Source organism: Dreissena polymorpha, chromosome 9, assembly GCF_020536995.1.
Source record: "Dreissena polymorpha isolate Duluth1 chromosome 9, UMN_Dpol_1.0, whole genome shotgun sequence".
NCBI lineage: Eukaryota > Metazoa > Mollusca > Bivalvia > Myida > Dreissenidae > Dreissena > Dreissena polymorpha.
In genome coordinates, this window is record NC_068363.1 from 44,132,081 (window position 1) to 44,147,998 (window position 15,918).

General features: G+C 34.0%; 1 protein-coding gene across 50 annotated transcripts in view; it reads right to left on the bottom strand.

The window, feature by feature from the left end:
• Positions 1-15,918, bottom strand: part of LOC127846528 (uncharacterized) — a 43,103-nt gene that overhangs the window by 8,532 nt on the left and 18,653 nt on the right. For 49 of the 50 annotated variants that reach the window (XM_052377878.1, XM_052377880.1, XM_052377882.1 and 46 more), the window contains exons 3-5: positions 5,188-5,377; positions 2,591-2,771; positions 535-701 (exon numbers count right to left, since the gene is read on the bottom strand). In XM_052377878.1, the coding sequence (XP_052233838.1) occupies positions 535-701; positions 2,591-2,771; positions 5,188-5,377 (538 nt within the window). The remainder of the gene's footprint in view (positions 1-534; positions 702-2,590; positions 2,772-5,187; positions 5,378-15,918) is intronic. The other variant, XM_052377858.1, reaches the window with a different exon arrangement.

A 15,918-nucleotide genomic window follows, 5' to 3' on the forward strand; every position in this document is an offset into this window, starting at 1 on the left:
TGCACCTGACTTTGCAAAACCCCACTTATCCTTCGGTTGTGTATGTTTATCCTTCGGTTGTGTATGTTTAGTTGGATTTTTGGCCATGTGCAACGGTATTATAGTCATTTCAAGGTAATAAGTCGACCAACTCGCACTTTCCTAGTTTACCAGTATACTCATGCCAGTAACTAACAACTGCCATCCGTGTATCAGAGATAGGAAAAGAATTGCCGTAGAAAAGATTTGAACACCTATCCCCACACAAATTAAGCAGCGGGTTAAAGGATTGACCCACGGTCTTCAGATAAAAAGTACAGCACTCTAGCCATCATAGGTACAAACATCATCCATAAATGATAGCTTCATTCCAATAACGGTCTGTATGGTATGTGATTTTAAAATGATTATAAATGGGTCAAGGTTCTTTGTTTCAGCAGATTTTAGTGAGTTGTTCCCAAATCTAGCTCACTTGAGGATACATCCATAAAAAAGCAATCTTGTGAATATAACATAAAAATATACAAAAATTGCAGTGAAGAAAATCATTCTTACCTGAAAAAGCTTGCCTTTGGCACAAGTTTAGCTCCTCTGTATGTGTCAAAGTTGCCGTGACTGTCATACAGCCAGAGCAGATTGTCATGGCACTTGACGATTCCGTAAGAGTATAGGGAGATTGATAATACAAATAATTTAGAATTTGGTGCCTCTTTTAAGAAATCCTGAAATGATAAAAAAAACTTTTCTAAGAAAAGTAAATAGGAATGTGTTTTGTTTGTTTGAAATAAGCAAGATATCAAAGCAACTTGATTTGGAACATTTTTTTTTTCAAAACTGATTTGATATGTTCTTTGTACAGAATATATACTAATTGTGTTACACAAACCAAAGTATTTCAACACGAGCATATTTAAAACATCAAAACAATTATGTTTTTGTAAAAGTAAAATTAAACAAGAAACCGTCGGAGACGGGTGATGCTCCCCAAAGTTTTTTTGTCACGATATTGCACTATATATTCAGATAAAAGGAAACGTCTTGAGGGGCATAACTTTGGACAAAATAATATGATGGATTGTTTAGCAACTTAAAAATTTCAAAGGGCCATAACTCTCTAAATAAATCATCTAACCAGAACCCACAAATAACATGCACATCTCCTCAAGGTAGTTAAGCTTCCCATAAAGCTTCATTGAATTCCAGTCAGTAGTTGGGGAGAAATAGCCCGGATAAGAATTGCACTATATGTACAGTTTATAGAAAATTTCAAAGGGTCACAACTCTGTGAAAAATCATCCGACCATAACCGACTGATAATATGCAAATCTCCTGTTGGTAGTGAAGCTTCCCATAAAGTTTCATTGAATTCCCGTAATAAGTTGCTGAGAAATAGCACGGACAAGAATTGCACTATATGTACAATGGAAAATTTCAAAGGGCCATAACTCTGTGAAAAATCGTTTGACAAGAACCGGCTGATAATATGCACATCTCCTCTTGGTAGTGAAGCTTCCCATAAAGTTTAATTGAATTCCAGTCATTAGTTGCTGAGAAATAGCCCGGACAAGAATTGCATTATACATGTGTATGTACAGTTAATGGAAAATTTCAAAGGGCCATAACTCTGTGAAAAATCATCCAACCAGAACTGGCTAATAATTTGCACATCTCCTTCTGGTAGTGAAGCTTCCCATAAAGTTTCATTGAATTCCGATCATTAGTTGCTGAGAAATAGCCCGGACAAGAATTGCACTATATGTACAGTTAATGGAAAATTTCAAAAATTTCAAAGGGCCATAACTCTGTGAAAAATCATCAGACCATAACCGGCTGATAATATCCACATCTCCTGTTGGTAGTGAAGCTTCCCATAAAGTTTCATTGAATTCCCGTGATAAGTTTCTGAGAAATAGCTCGGACAAGAATTGCACTACATGTACAATGGAACATTTCAAAGGGCCATAAGTATGTGAAAAATCATCCGATCAAAACCAGCTGATGATATGCACATCCCCTCTTGGTAGTGAAGCTTCCCATAAAGTTTTATTGAATTCCATTAGTTGCTGAGAAATTGCCCAGAAAAGAATTGCACTATATGTACAGTTAATGGAAAATTTCATAAGTCTGTGAAAAACCATTGGACCATAACTGGCTGATAATAAGCACATCTCCTTTTGGTATTAAAGCTTCCCATAAAGTTTCATTTAATTCCGGTCATTAGTTGCTGAGTAATTGCCCGGACAAGAATTGCACTATATGTACAGTTAATGGAAAATTTCATAAGGCCATAACTCTGTGAAAAATCATCCGACGAGAACCGGCTGATAATATGCACATCTCTTGGTAGTGAAGCTTCCCATAATGTTTAATTGAATTCCGGTCATTAATTGCTGAGAAATAGCCTGGACAAAAATTGTGCACGGACCCAGTTCAAACAAACCTGTTCAAATTGATTGTTTATATAATTTTTTCATTAATTCTTTTCTGGTCCAACTTTTCCTTTCATAAAAAGGCAGCAAGTATCATTTCTTAATTATTGCATAATATTACATAATTAACAGGTATGTTAAGATTAATACTTACAAAAAAGCATGTAAGGATTAATACTTACAAAAATTGTCTTGATTAATTCACCATGTATGTTTGGGGAGGTCAACACATATACAGGAAGTATTGCCAAAGTGAAACAAAAAGGCGCCCTAAACGCGTGCTTAATTTTGATAGGTTGATATTTTGGCAGATCGTCAAGTGCCACTCTGCAATCGTCATCGAAGCTAAGCTCGTGCTCTAATCTGCAAACATAAAAAAACACAAAGTTTGGATCAGTTTTAATAATAGAGACTGGGAGCAAGATTCAATTGCCACTTTGAAATCTTAAATTTCTCTTATTACCCGTACGAAAAGTCCTAGTGTAAACCAGCTGGTTTTGAGGCGTAAAATAGAATTACGTGTCTTTTACGCCCGTAAAGCTGGCGGACACGTAAAACATTTGCAAATCCTGGCATAAAATTGTGCAAACTGAAGAAAAAAACAGGCAGATTTTTTAAAACCAGGCGTAAAATTAGGATATCAAGAAAAGGCGTAAAATTGGACTTTATAGTCTGATTTGAGTTCTGAAATCAAGGAAAACAAGGCGTAAATTGTAATTAGACAATTTTTGGATTGACAGACTAAGCAAATTTCTTTGAAGCTGAATAATAACAAAGTTTATTTAATTTAAAAGAAAGTACAAAACAAAATATTACCAGTAACTGATAACTTAATAAAAGTTTTTATAAAAAAATTATTAATTTTGTTTATACATTAAACACGTCAGGGGATTGACGCATGTTCAGAGGCAATATTTCATCAAATCTTGTACATTCAATGAACATTCATTATAAACACAGCTATTTGTCAAAGTATAATTCATTCAGCACAAAGGTTTGATCTTATGTTTGTTCATGTTCAGATTCTAAAACACATTTGGGAGTAATTGTTTACCCGTACTTATTTTGTGAGAAGCTGAAAAGGAGAGTCAGACTTGTGAACTAAGTGTAAAATGCTGTGTACAGTGAATTACTATGGCTGAGTTTTATGGTTATTGTCATCTTAAATTTAATTTATAGCTATATTTCAGGTCATTACTGAACTGATTACTTTCCCTCATATTTAACCAATTACATGTGTGAAATATTCTATATGTACAGCATTATACCATACATATTTAAACATAATAAACATGATTACCTTTCTATATAAATGAACATAGCATTATTATACCATCCATATTTAAACAAAGTAGTTACATTTGTAACATTTACTATAGTATCATTGTAGACATAGTTTAAAATACCAACCTTTTCTACATACCATATTACAGTTGTGTTTCAAGTAGTTGAATATGTGTTAATGTTTTTCGTGTTTGTTTCAGTAATGGTTGTAGTTTTTCAAAACAATAATTTAAAACTAAACTTCATCAAATCTTAAACGACTTGTCATACATTGACTGACTCACAATTGTAATATGCATACATATTACAAAAATGTGTGCTTGCTTGTGGTCACTTTAAAGTTTTGTCTGTTTGTTATATTATTTCTGTTTTTTTATATTTATGATTTAAAAAACACAAACCGAATGTGTTGTTCGATGAACACATTTACGCCTGGATTTTTAATTTATGCCTGGATTTGTAAATTTACGCCAGGCTGTATACGCCTGGATTTTACATAATTACGCCTGCTACTTTACGCCTGGTTTTTAAAATTGACGCCTGGTTTTAAAACCAGCTCATTTGCATAATTCGCCATATTACACCAGGTTTACGTGTCCTTTACGCCTGGTTTACGTGTCCGATATACCTGGAATGCAAGTCTTTTACGCCTGATTTTCTGACCAAAACCAGCTGGTTTTTTCTCAATTTACGCCTTAAAACCAGGCGGATGATTTCGTAAAGGTATAACAAATCCCACAACTACAAATATTGATGAGTTTTAGATCTCATATTAGCCCTACTCATGGAAATTGGAGATAAATTTATGCGCATAAATAGAGAATATTACCGGTATGTGAGTTTTGGATAAAGATCAAGTTTATCATGCGAGGCTTATATAACATATGTAGTGCGAGGCTTGCCTCGTGCTTACATGGTTCGAGCCATGTATCATAAACTTGATCTCTATCCAAAACTCACAAAATATTATATTTATCCTATTATTTCCTCCCTAATTTCCCTTAATAAATTATCAAATATCGCAGTTTTTAAGGATTTTGTTTTTCGTTGTTGACAAAACCGGATTCTCCAATTTTTGGAAAAACCCGAATCTGATCTAAAATAGCAATAGTATAAAGCTCAAGTTTATACAATCTTTGTTATACTATCGATTTTCATCTGATAATAAGATAAAGTGTCATCCCAGATTAGCCTGTGCAGTATTTGCAGGATAAACAGGGACAACATTAAATGCTATTAACAAAATGTTTGTTTAATGAAAGTATCTCCTAAACCAAAATCAAGTCATGGCAGATAGCATAATTACTGATATGATTACTGATTGACCTGCAGTGCTGACTGCACAGCCTAATCTGAGACAACACTTAATTCATATACATTCAGCCCTGCATTCCCAGAGCAAGTTCTACCAAGGAAATAGACTCAAAAGCGTTCTGATTTCGACGTTATCAAGCTAAAGTTAAAAGATTTGAACTTCCACACTGGTTCTGCTTACCGCAGCTCATAGTGGAGCATGTTCCCTGCGTCCAGAATGGCTTCCACATCAGCAGGTGTCGGTTCCCGGTCAGCCAGGTACAAGTGCCAGTATGAGATGGCAGTAATGGACATTGATGTACACTGGTTCCCGGCGAATGGTCCAGGCAACTGGTACTGGGTCCTAGTGCAGAATAACTGCAGTATGTCGCCTAGGGGTCGCAGTGGGAGAGGAGAACAAAAGGAAAAGAGAAAGAGAGAGAAGAAAGGAGAAAAAAAAAGACAGCCAAAAGATAAGAAACAATGATAATTTAAAAAAAAAAGAAACACAAATAAGGACAGAGTGGAAGAAAGAAGCATAGAAACTGAGAAATGTAACAACAAAAAAACTGTTGAAAAAAATGAATTGACACAAAAAATGCAACAAGAAATCATTAAAATGCAGTGGCAGGCAATATTAATGACTCAGTCTAATTAAATTTAATCATAAAAAATTACCATTTGTCAAAAAGAGAAACTACAAAAAAGAATTGGTCCATTGGTTGACTTAAGAGATATAGAGGAAATCTTATGACCAGGCAACACAATGTAGACATAAGGTAAGGCTGAATTCAATATCGGACAAATCTGAAAATAATCAGTACATAGAACATAAAACACACACCACAACTGCAAGGTTTTATTGACCAATCCATATGTAGACTTTGAAACTAAAAACAAAACACTTGCACATTCACAATTGATATGTTTGGTCACGTAAGTTTAAGTTGCTTAAAGTAATTATTTAGGAGACCAGGATATTTTTCAATATTAACATATTAAAAGACGGGGTTATCATGTGACGATCAAAAGAAAGTCCAGATGGGGACATCCATGCCGAAACAGGTGTTTTTCTTTGTTTTATTCCCTTTATTACTGTTTTTTTTTTTTTTTAATGCTGCTTACTTTCCAGATTTAATCTGTAAGAAAGTGATTAACATTTATTAACTATTAATATTCTCTTTATTTCTGAACTTTATTCCCAAGCAATTTTCTGGGTGTGAGCTGTGATTTTCTGATCATGCAAATTCTTAAATTTGGGTTTGGATACATGAAGCATATACACAAAATTAAAGACAAATGATTGACCTTTAATTGTGAACTTAAGCCATTGTGACTCATGCCATCCGCATGTCATCTCAATGGTCTGCACTTTTAAGCCAAGTTTAATGAAATCCTCAAATGGGTTCAAAAGATGTAGAGCAGACATGACAATTGAGGCTCAACCATTTGATCATAAAGTTCGACCTTGATCTTGAACCTTTATGACTGACTGCTAATTTTCTAATGACCAAAACATTTTGGCCAAGTTTTTACATTGAAAATAATTCAACAGGTACAAGAGATGAAGCAGACACAAAAAATGAAGGTTACAAATGTTGAACTTAAAGTATAACTGTGACTTTAGTCCAGCATAACAGACTCTAACTCAATGAGCTGAACTTTCGAGACAAGTTGCATGGAAATAGGGGACCAACGGACGGATCATGAGAGAGGAAGGTAATTCCTATAATACCTGCCTTTGCTGCTTGGGATTAAAAAAGCAAAGGTAAACAAAGGTAAAAGACACACTCAAAACAAACAATATCACGTCTGGTATATTACATTACTTGAAAACAGTTGTTAAGTTTTCATATTTTCAGTATATTTGGTAATAAATTTGACTGGGTATGTCTACCAGGTAACTACCAGTTAATTATAAATAACGCCAGTAGATTGATCATCGTCGTCACGTGGTTAACACAGGAATGCAAATTGTGCATGCATAGTGAATTGTATATATTTTATTTATAAAATGATTAATCTACTTGCGTTTTTTATAGTGTGTGTATATCGTTATGTCACCTATTTTTGCGATGTACTTTCGATTTCACATTGCGAAATTTTATTACCGAATAAACTGAAAATATGAACTTTTTTCAAGTAATGTAATATACCTGTCGTGATATTTTAACCAATATAAACTAACAATTGTAAAAAATACGGTATTTTAGAACTTTTCTTTTTTCGTCATGCGTGGTTGACAGTCCCTTAAAAATGTTCATTTAAGCTTGTTAATATTGAAAGACTTTGTTTAGAAACCCAGGTCTTATCTCGGAAAGAAGCTTCAATGCACAGACCACAGTTCTAACTGCACAACTACACCTAAGCATGAAACTCATTAGTTTGATTAAAAAAATTTTTTTTTTATCTTGTTAGCATGGCAAACCATTATTACCAAATTCAGCAGTTCATATCTTGAGAAGAACCAGTATTTAAGTGTGTTAAAAGGAATTATTGAGATGGTTCCCTCAGTCGGGATCAAACCCAGGTCAAATCTCTTTCATGGAGGCTACACCACAAGGGTACAGTTACTTATTAAACATAATTTTTAGGAATATTAACGCACTTTTTAGAAGTGCATACATACCTTTCAAACATAATTCTTATTGAAAATGATAATTGTGCACAAAATCTGCGGCCTAATAATTGGCAGTGTCCGACACACATGGTATATGCTTGAGGCATTAAAACAACATACTTGATTAAGGCTCGATTGGTAATAGTTGGCTAGGGTACTACTGTAATGTACCCTGGGTATGGAAAATATAATGAAACGTACCCGGGAATTCTAATGCAAAATTGGTTGTTGTCGGCTTTATTATCAAATTAATTATGTTCATATTTATGTCAATGTTCTGTAAATTTGCCTCTATATTATCAAAAATCCTGCTAAAAAAGCATCTTGAGAAAGTTTTATTTTCAAAGTAAATTTTGTTTCGTATACTGAAGCGCGTTTTACGACATCGGATTTTAGAAGGGAATAAATCTCGGTAAATTCAGTATAAATTGGCCAGGTACCTGTTAGTATATTTACGGTACCCGGGGTACAATAAGTATACTTACGAGTTACCGGGGTACATGTAAGTAGAACTCGAGTCGACAATGACCAATCAAGCTTAATTAAGTAGATGAATTTATTAACAACATTCGATCATGATTTTATACAAAATCATTTTTTTTAAACATAAAATGTGTCAATAAAAATCAAGAAATAAGACTACAGTTAAAACTCTAAATAATTTGCTTTTCAAATAGTTTTTGAACCATTCTTCCCAAATTTAGTCAAATAGATTTGAGAGACTTAAGAGAATGTATCTAATAGAGAAAATAAAAAGAAAGTAACATATAAAGAGAAGTAAGACAGTGTAACTTATACAGTAAATTAAGAGTGATACTTATTCAACGACTTAAAAGGATTGAAATAATACAGAGAATAGAGAGACTGTTAATAATACTGAGAATTAAAGAATGTAACCAATAAATAGTATTAAAAGAGTGTTAATAATACAAACAAATAAGAAAGAGTAACATATACAGAGATCTAAGATAGAGTAACTTTAACAGATAATAAAGAGAGAGCGTAACTAATACAGAGAATTTAGGAACTGTACTTATACAGAGAATTAAAGGGGCCTTTCCACAGATTTTGGCGTGTATTGAAGTTTGTCATAAAATTCTCTATATTGATAAATGTAAACATTTGATCTAAAAAGCTCCAGTAAAAAACAAGAATAAAATTAAAGAAAGAAAAACAAGATGTGTTTGTGAAACACTATGTCCCCATATATTTGACCTTCGACCTTGAAGGATGACCTTGACCTTTCATCACTCAAAATGTGCAGCTCCATGAGATCCACGTGCATGCCAAATATCATGTTGCTATCTTCAATATTGCAAAAGTGTACATTAAAGGAACGATTTTGACCCATATATTTGACCTTTGACCTTGAAGGATGACCTTGACCTTTCACCACTCAAAATGTGCAGCTCCATGAGATACACATGCATGCCAAATATGAAGTTGCTATCTTCAATATTGCAAAAGTTATGGCAAATGATAAAGTTTGCGCAAACAAACAAACCAACAAACCAACAGACAGAGCAAAAACAATATGTCCCCTACCACAAAAGTAACCCTCAACTGGGCCCGAACCACTGACCCCTGGAGTAAAAGTCTATTGCTTAGAATGAGTGACAGTATTTATACTTAATATAAGCAATCCTTGTAGTATCTCCAACATATAACGACAACTACAGAACTTTCCAAATTATTCAGTCGTTTCGTTGCAACGCTTTATAATTTAAAAGTTTTTAAATTATCAAAAGATGCATATAATGGCTATTTTAGAGCATGGTAAATGTTCAGTATTACTGTTTCCTCACAAATATCATTACTAAAACGAAAATTCGCGAATCTGAAACAATCCTTTTTAATTTTGTCAATTTACTTAAACGTGAAAAGGCCCCTTTAAGAAAGTGTAACTAATGCAGAGGCACTGCAACTAATACAGAGAATTATGAGAGAGAATGTTAATAATAAAGAAAATTAAGGAAGTGTAACTAATACAGAGAAGAGAGCGAATGTTAATAATACAGAGAATTAAGGAAGTGTAACTACTCCACAGAATTAAAGGAGTGTAACTAATGCTCAATATCTCATTGTTGACCTGAAATGGACCACAAGTAATCCGGGGGGTGACTATAAGCCGATTCTTGTCACCCTAGGGTGACTTCAAGCCGACGCTAGACACCCCCGGGTGACATGGAGCCGATTGTAGTCACCCCTGGTGACAAGAATCGGCTTCATGTCACCCCTGGTGACAATAGTGTTTTATCCAGACCGTTTTAGCGTGGCGCGGCGCCACGCCGCTTTTTTGAAACACCTCGCTGCCCCTTTCAAAGCAAATCAGCGCCACGCTGCCCTTTTCAAAGGCCGCCGCCCTGTTTTCCGCCGTGCGCGGCCTTATTGATAACATCTTAATTGCCTCTTAACCAAGCTTCTAAGCCGACTATTATCAGCGAAGATTCGCGCGGTTGTGAATTCGTCATGCGTGAATAACCATGTGTCAATATCAATCGATAATTTCAGTGGCTTTGTAACACTAATCGGTCCGGATACAATCGTGCACAGTTACTTAGGAGACTTGATGAAAACCTCGATGTTATTCACATGGAAATTGTGCATTTCATGCATAATTCAGTTATATCAAACATTTATTTTTACGCGTAAATAAATAAAAAAAACACCAGTTGTATCTGTAAAATATTGATTTGATTTCAATCTAATGCAAAACAGTTTTAAGTTAATAAAAATTAATTTACAGGGCTTGCACTAAGCGGCGTACGGCCGTATATTACGCCCGATAATTGTTTCCATACGCCGATTACAAAACCCCATGACGTCCACTGTACTTCCTGAAAATTGGCCATACCCCGAAAATAGCAACCCGTGACATATTAAAGCTGTCGATTAAAATAACGCTCCGCCTCCTATCCAATACAATTGGCGCAGGCTCATATTAAAGCTGTCGATTAAAATAACGCTCTGCCTCCTATCCAATACAATTGGCGCAGGCTCACAGTAGATGTGTGTTGATGAATTGTAGCAGACGACAATCTTAACACGTTTGCTGTTCACGGTTAGGCAGACCGCGCTTAATTGGAGCACGTGCTTGTTTATTGTCACGATGTTTTGATTACAATAACGTGTGAATGTCGGCAAAGAAGTTGATACCCCGTCTTGGACCCTGTTTGGCCAAAAGTTGTTAATTGTTGTAACAGTAGTAGGCCAGCACCATTTGTTCAATTAAGAACATTATGACCCGTTTGTAACTTGTCAAAATATGTTAATTGGCAAACACAGATATGAATTTTACAAAAATATTGAACTTGTACCACTTATCATTCGTGTTTAGAATGTCGCAACGTACGCTTTCCGATTTTGGCATTCCACTTTCGACGAAACGTAAATTAGAAATTGATGCAAATTGCTTTGTAAGCAAAACAAGTTTATATCGGAGACCAATTAACGTGTATTGAATTAATTGACAATGAACAAAAGACAGTACGGCGACGTTCCTAGTTACACTTTTTGCGAAATAAAATGTACACAATACAACACGTGGTCATGAAAGTTCAAAGTGAAAAAAATACCCGTTTACAATTTTATGCGGCAACACTTTAATTTTAGTACATGCAATGTTTGTGTGTAACAAAGCTTGTTATTAAGTCACTATACAGATATATTTGTGCCCTTTTTATGGATGTTGCGCGCTAAAGTGCCCTTTTTTGAAATTTTGCACCACGCCCCTTTTCCTTCCTGTATAAAACACTAGACAAGAATCGGCTTCATGTCACCCCTGGGTGACTACAATCGGCTTCATGTCACCCCCGGGTGACTACAATCGGCTTCATGTCACCCGGGGGTGACTAGCGGCTTGAAGTCACCCTAAGGTGACAAGAATTGGCTTCATGTCACCCCCCGGTGACTTCAATCGGTTAATGTCACCCGGGGCTGACTAGCATCGGCTTAAAGTCACCCTAGGGTGACAAGAATTGGCTTCTAGTCACCCCCGGGTGACTTGTGGGCAATTTCAGGTCGATAATGACCCATTAACCATAAGTATTTGGGTCATTGTCACCCTGCGGTGACTAGAAGCTGATTTCTCGAAAAATCTCAAAAGTGCCGGACGGACGGAAAGACGGACGGACGGATGGACGGACAACGCCAAAACAATATCCCTCCGCCTTTGGCGAGGGATAATTAGATAAAAAATAACGAAAGTCAACTGGCTAGACATGAATCATCCGTACATATTTGAAATATTTATACGCGCGTTCTTCAAACAGACTGTTTTAGATTGTTTTTTTTATACATTAAAAGTAATTTTTAACTGTGATATAAAACACTAGTACTTTATAGTGACAATCAAGATGGCGATGTCTGTGCCGAAACAGGTATTTTTCGCTATTGTATACCCTTTGTTACTTTTGTTTAATTTTTAATTCTGTTTAATCTCCAGCCCTATCAGAGAGAAAGTGATTAGCGTTTATTTCCGATTAATATTTGTGTTATATATCGACTCAACTCGCTTCGAACTTTCTAAGCGGGAGCTGTGATTTTAATAATCACGCTTGGAGTTTGTTACATCACAAGCAAAAATAGCTGTTCAAATCCGTTTTATTTTTAAAAATCTATCTAAGTAAAATAAACAGATATCAGTCTTTTTTTTATTTACATATTCCTATTGTAGTTGTTCATTTTATACCAAAGTTTGACATTGTTTTTTTGTCGGACACATGGTCCGACAGTTTCCAAAATATTATCAGACCGCAGTTAATTTTATCGGATATCCAACGTCTTTCGCATGGGTTCAATGTTAATAATTCAGAGAATTAAGGAAGTGTAATCAATACAGAGAATTAAGGGAGTGTAACTTATACAGAGATTTAAAGAACTCTAACTAATACAGAGAATTAAGGAAGTGAAACTAATACAGAGAATAAAGGAGTGCAACTAATACAGAGAATCAAAGGAGTGTAACTGACACAGAGAATTAAGGAAGTGCAACTAATACAGAGAATTTAAGAAGTGATATCAATAAAGAGGATTAAGGGAGTGTAACTAATACAGAGAATTAAAGAAATGTTATCAATAAAGAGGATTAAGGGAGTGTAACTAATACAGAGAATTAAAGAAGTGTCACCAATAAAGAGAATTAAGAAAGTGCAACTGATACAGAGAATTAAGGAAGTGTCACCAATAAAGAGAATTAAGGGAGTGTAATTAATACAGAGAATTAAGGAACTCTAAATAATACAGAGAATAAAGGAAGTGTAACTAATACAGAGAATTAAGGAACTGTAACTAATAGTAATACAGAGAATAAAGAGAGTATAACTTAAACAGAGAATTAAGGAAGTGTAAATAATACAGGAAAATACGGAAGTGCAACTAATACAGAGAACAAAGGAAGTGCAACTAACACAGAGAAATAAAAGGGTAACTAATAAAGAGAATTAAGGGAGTGTCACTAATATAGAGAGCGAGGAGAAAGTAACTTATACTGAGAATTAAGAGAATATAAATTATTACTAGAATTAAGAGAGTGACACTAATGCAGAATTAAGAGAGATCGTAAAAAGTCAGAAAATTAAGAGAGTGTGACTAATTTAGAAAATGAAAAGAGTGTAATTAATACAGAGAATTAAGAGGGTGTACTAATTCAGAAAATCAAAAGAGTGTTACTAATACAGAGAATTTAAAAATATAATTATTTACTAGAATAAAGAGAGTGTAATTAGTACAGAGAATTATTGGGTGAAAATTATACAGAGAATTAAAAACATGTAATTAATTACTAGAAAGAGCTTGTATCTTATACAGTAAAGAGAAAGTAATTTATACAGATAGTTAAGAGAGTGTAACTAATACATGGAATTAAGAGAATGTAAGTTATTCAGCGAATTAAAAAAGAGAAACAAATACAGACAATTAACAGACTTTAACTCATTCAGAGAATCAAGAGACTTAACTAAAAACAGAATTGAAAATTTAGAGTACATTAACTTGTACAGATAATAAAGAGTGTGTAACTGATACAGAGATTTAAGAGAGTGTAACTTCTACTGAGAATGAAGAGTGTGTAACTAATAAAGAGAAATAAAAGAATTAAAGACAGAATTAAAAGATGGCAAATTAAATCGAGAATAAAGACAACATAATTAATACACTGAGTTTTGAGGAATGTAGCTTAGACAGAAAATTAAGAAAGTATAACTTATACAGAAAAGCAAAAGTGTGTCACTAATAAAGAGAAAACAGAGTATTACTTATACAAATAATAAAGAAATAATAACTTATACAGAGAGAATTAACCTTTTACCACTAAAATTCATATTTTGACGCATTTGTAGTTTCTTAGAAAGTTAAACTTAAATAAGACCTTTCTTACTAGATTCAAGTTTTTAAGGCTTCATTTCGAACCCTAAGATAAAGATGAGCAGCAAACAACATAAAACCTGAACAGACTACATGCCAGTTACTCGCAGGCTGTTCTGGTTTCATGCTGTTTTCACATAGCCATTTTCACTTTGCTTCTGAGTGGGAAAGGCTCAAGAAAGTATAACAAATACAGAAAGTACAAGTGTGAAACTAATACAGAGAATAAATAGAGTGTCACTACTACAAAGAATTAAGTGAGAGTAACTAATACATAGAATTTAGAATGTATAACAAATACAGAAAAGAAATAAAGTCTACTGATACAGAGAATAAATAAATTGTAAATTATACAGAGAGTTAAGAGAGTGTAACTAATACAGAGAAATAAGACAGAGTAAATAATACAATGATATAACACAGTGAAACTAATACAGAGTATTGAAAGACTGTATCTTATACAGATACTAAAAGTGTAGCTTATACAAAGAATTTAGAACGTATAACAAATACAGAAAAAGTAAGAATGTGTAACTAATACAAAGAATTAAGAGAGTTTAACTGATACCTATAATTTAGAGATAGTAACTTAGACAGAAAATTATGAAAGTATGTTTAATGAAGATTAGCAAAAGTGTGTTATTCATACATAGAAGTAATAGAGTGCAACTTATACAGAGAATTTATATAGATTATAATTTATACAAAAAATAAGAGTGTAACTTATATTATACAGAGACCTAAGAGTGTAACTAATACAGAGAACTGTGATAATGTAACTAATAGAAAGAATTATGAGGTGTATTTTATACAAATTATATAGAGAACATATACATTGAATGGAGAGAGTATAACTTATACAGACAATTAAGAGAGAGTAACTAATACAGAGAATTGAGAGAATGTAACTAATACAGATAGATAGGAGAGTGTGACTAATACTGAGATTTTAGACAGAGTAACTATTACAAAGAACTAAGAATGTAACTAAAACAGATAATTACGAGAGTAACTTAAACAGAGAATTAACACTTGACAACAAATACAAAGAATAAAGAAAGTGTAACTTATACAGAGAATTGAGAAAGTATGATAAATACATAAACATAAGAGTGTGTTACCACTACAAAGAATTCAAAGAGTAGAACCAATAAATAAAGATCATAGAAAGTAACAACTACACAGAATTAGAAAGTAATACAGAGAATTAAGGCAGTAGGTGCCTAATGAGATTGGGAATAATCGGTCGATATCGCCGTATTGGGAAATCGTTTCGGCTATAAGCCATATCTACGGTAAAGTCCGGAAATTATACTAAATACACAAAATAAATTTGTATTTTTTATTTAAGAGTTAAATTTGCTTATCTCTTTAAGATTAAATAACTATACAATAAAGATATTATTAAATTAATTTGTTTCATAAAATATTTGTGTTCATGACGTCACGGTTGTTGATATTTTCGTAGCAAAATGAAAGTGCGGAATAAAAGCGGGCGATTTGCAAAATCGAAAAAGAAGCAAACACTTATCGACAACATTGGGTACGATCACAATTATTCATTTACTGAGCTCTGCGATGGAGATCAGTGTGAAAATTACTCAAGTAAAAGCTTTACGCATTTGCTAAGTGGCGTGAAAGGAGTAAGCTGAAGTGGGTGGGGGAGGGAAGAAGATTGATTGAGCTGTAAGTTTTGCGAAACACATTACAGTAGTGTCAGTTTTGTAATCTGTGACCCATTCCTTTGACAATATATAACATTTTTGGCGAACTACAAAAGGGCCTCAGTGGTTATTTGTACGTTGTTTGTGAAAACCCTGACTGTAGAGAAGTCAACCATGTTGCTTATGGAAAGCAGCACCATATCAATACCATGTTGATACCAGGGGATACCATGCTTCGACGTAAATACCAATCTTGGAACAGGTATGCATGTCTTCATTTTTCAAC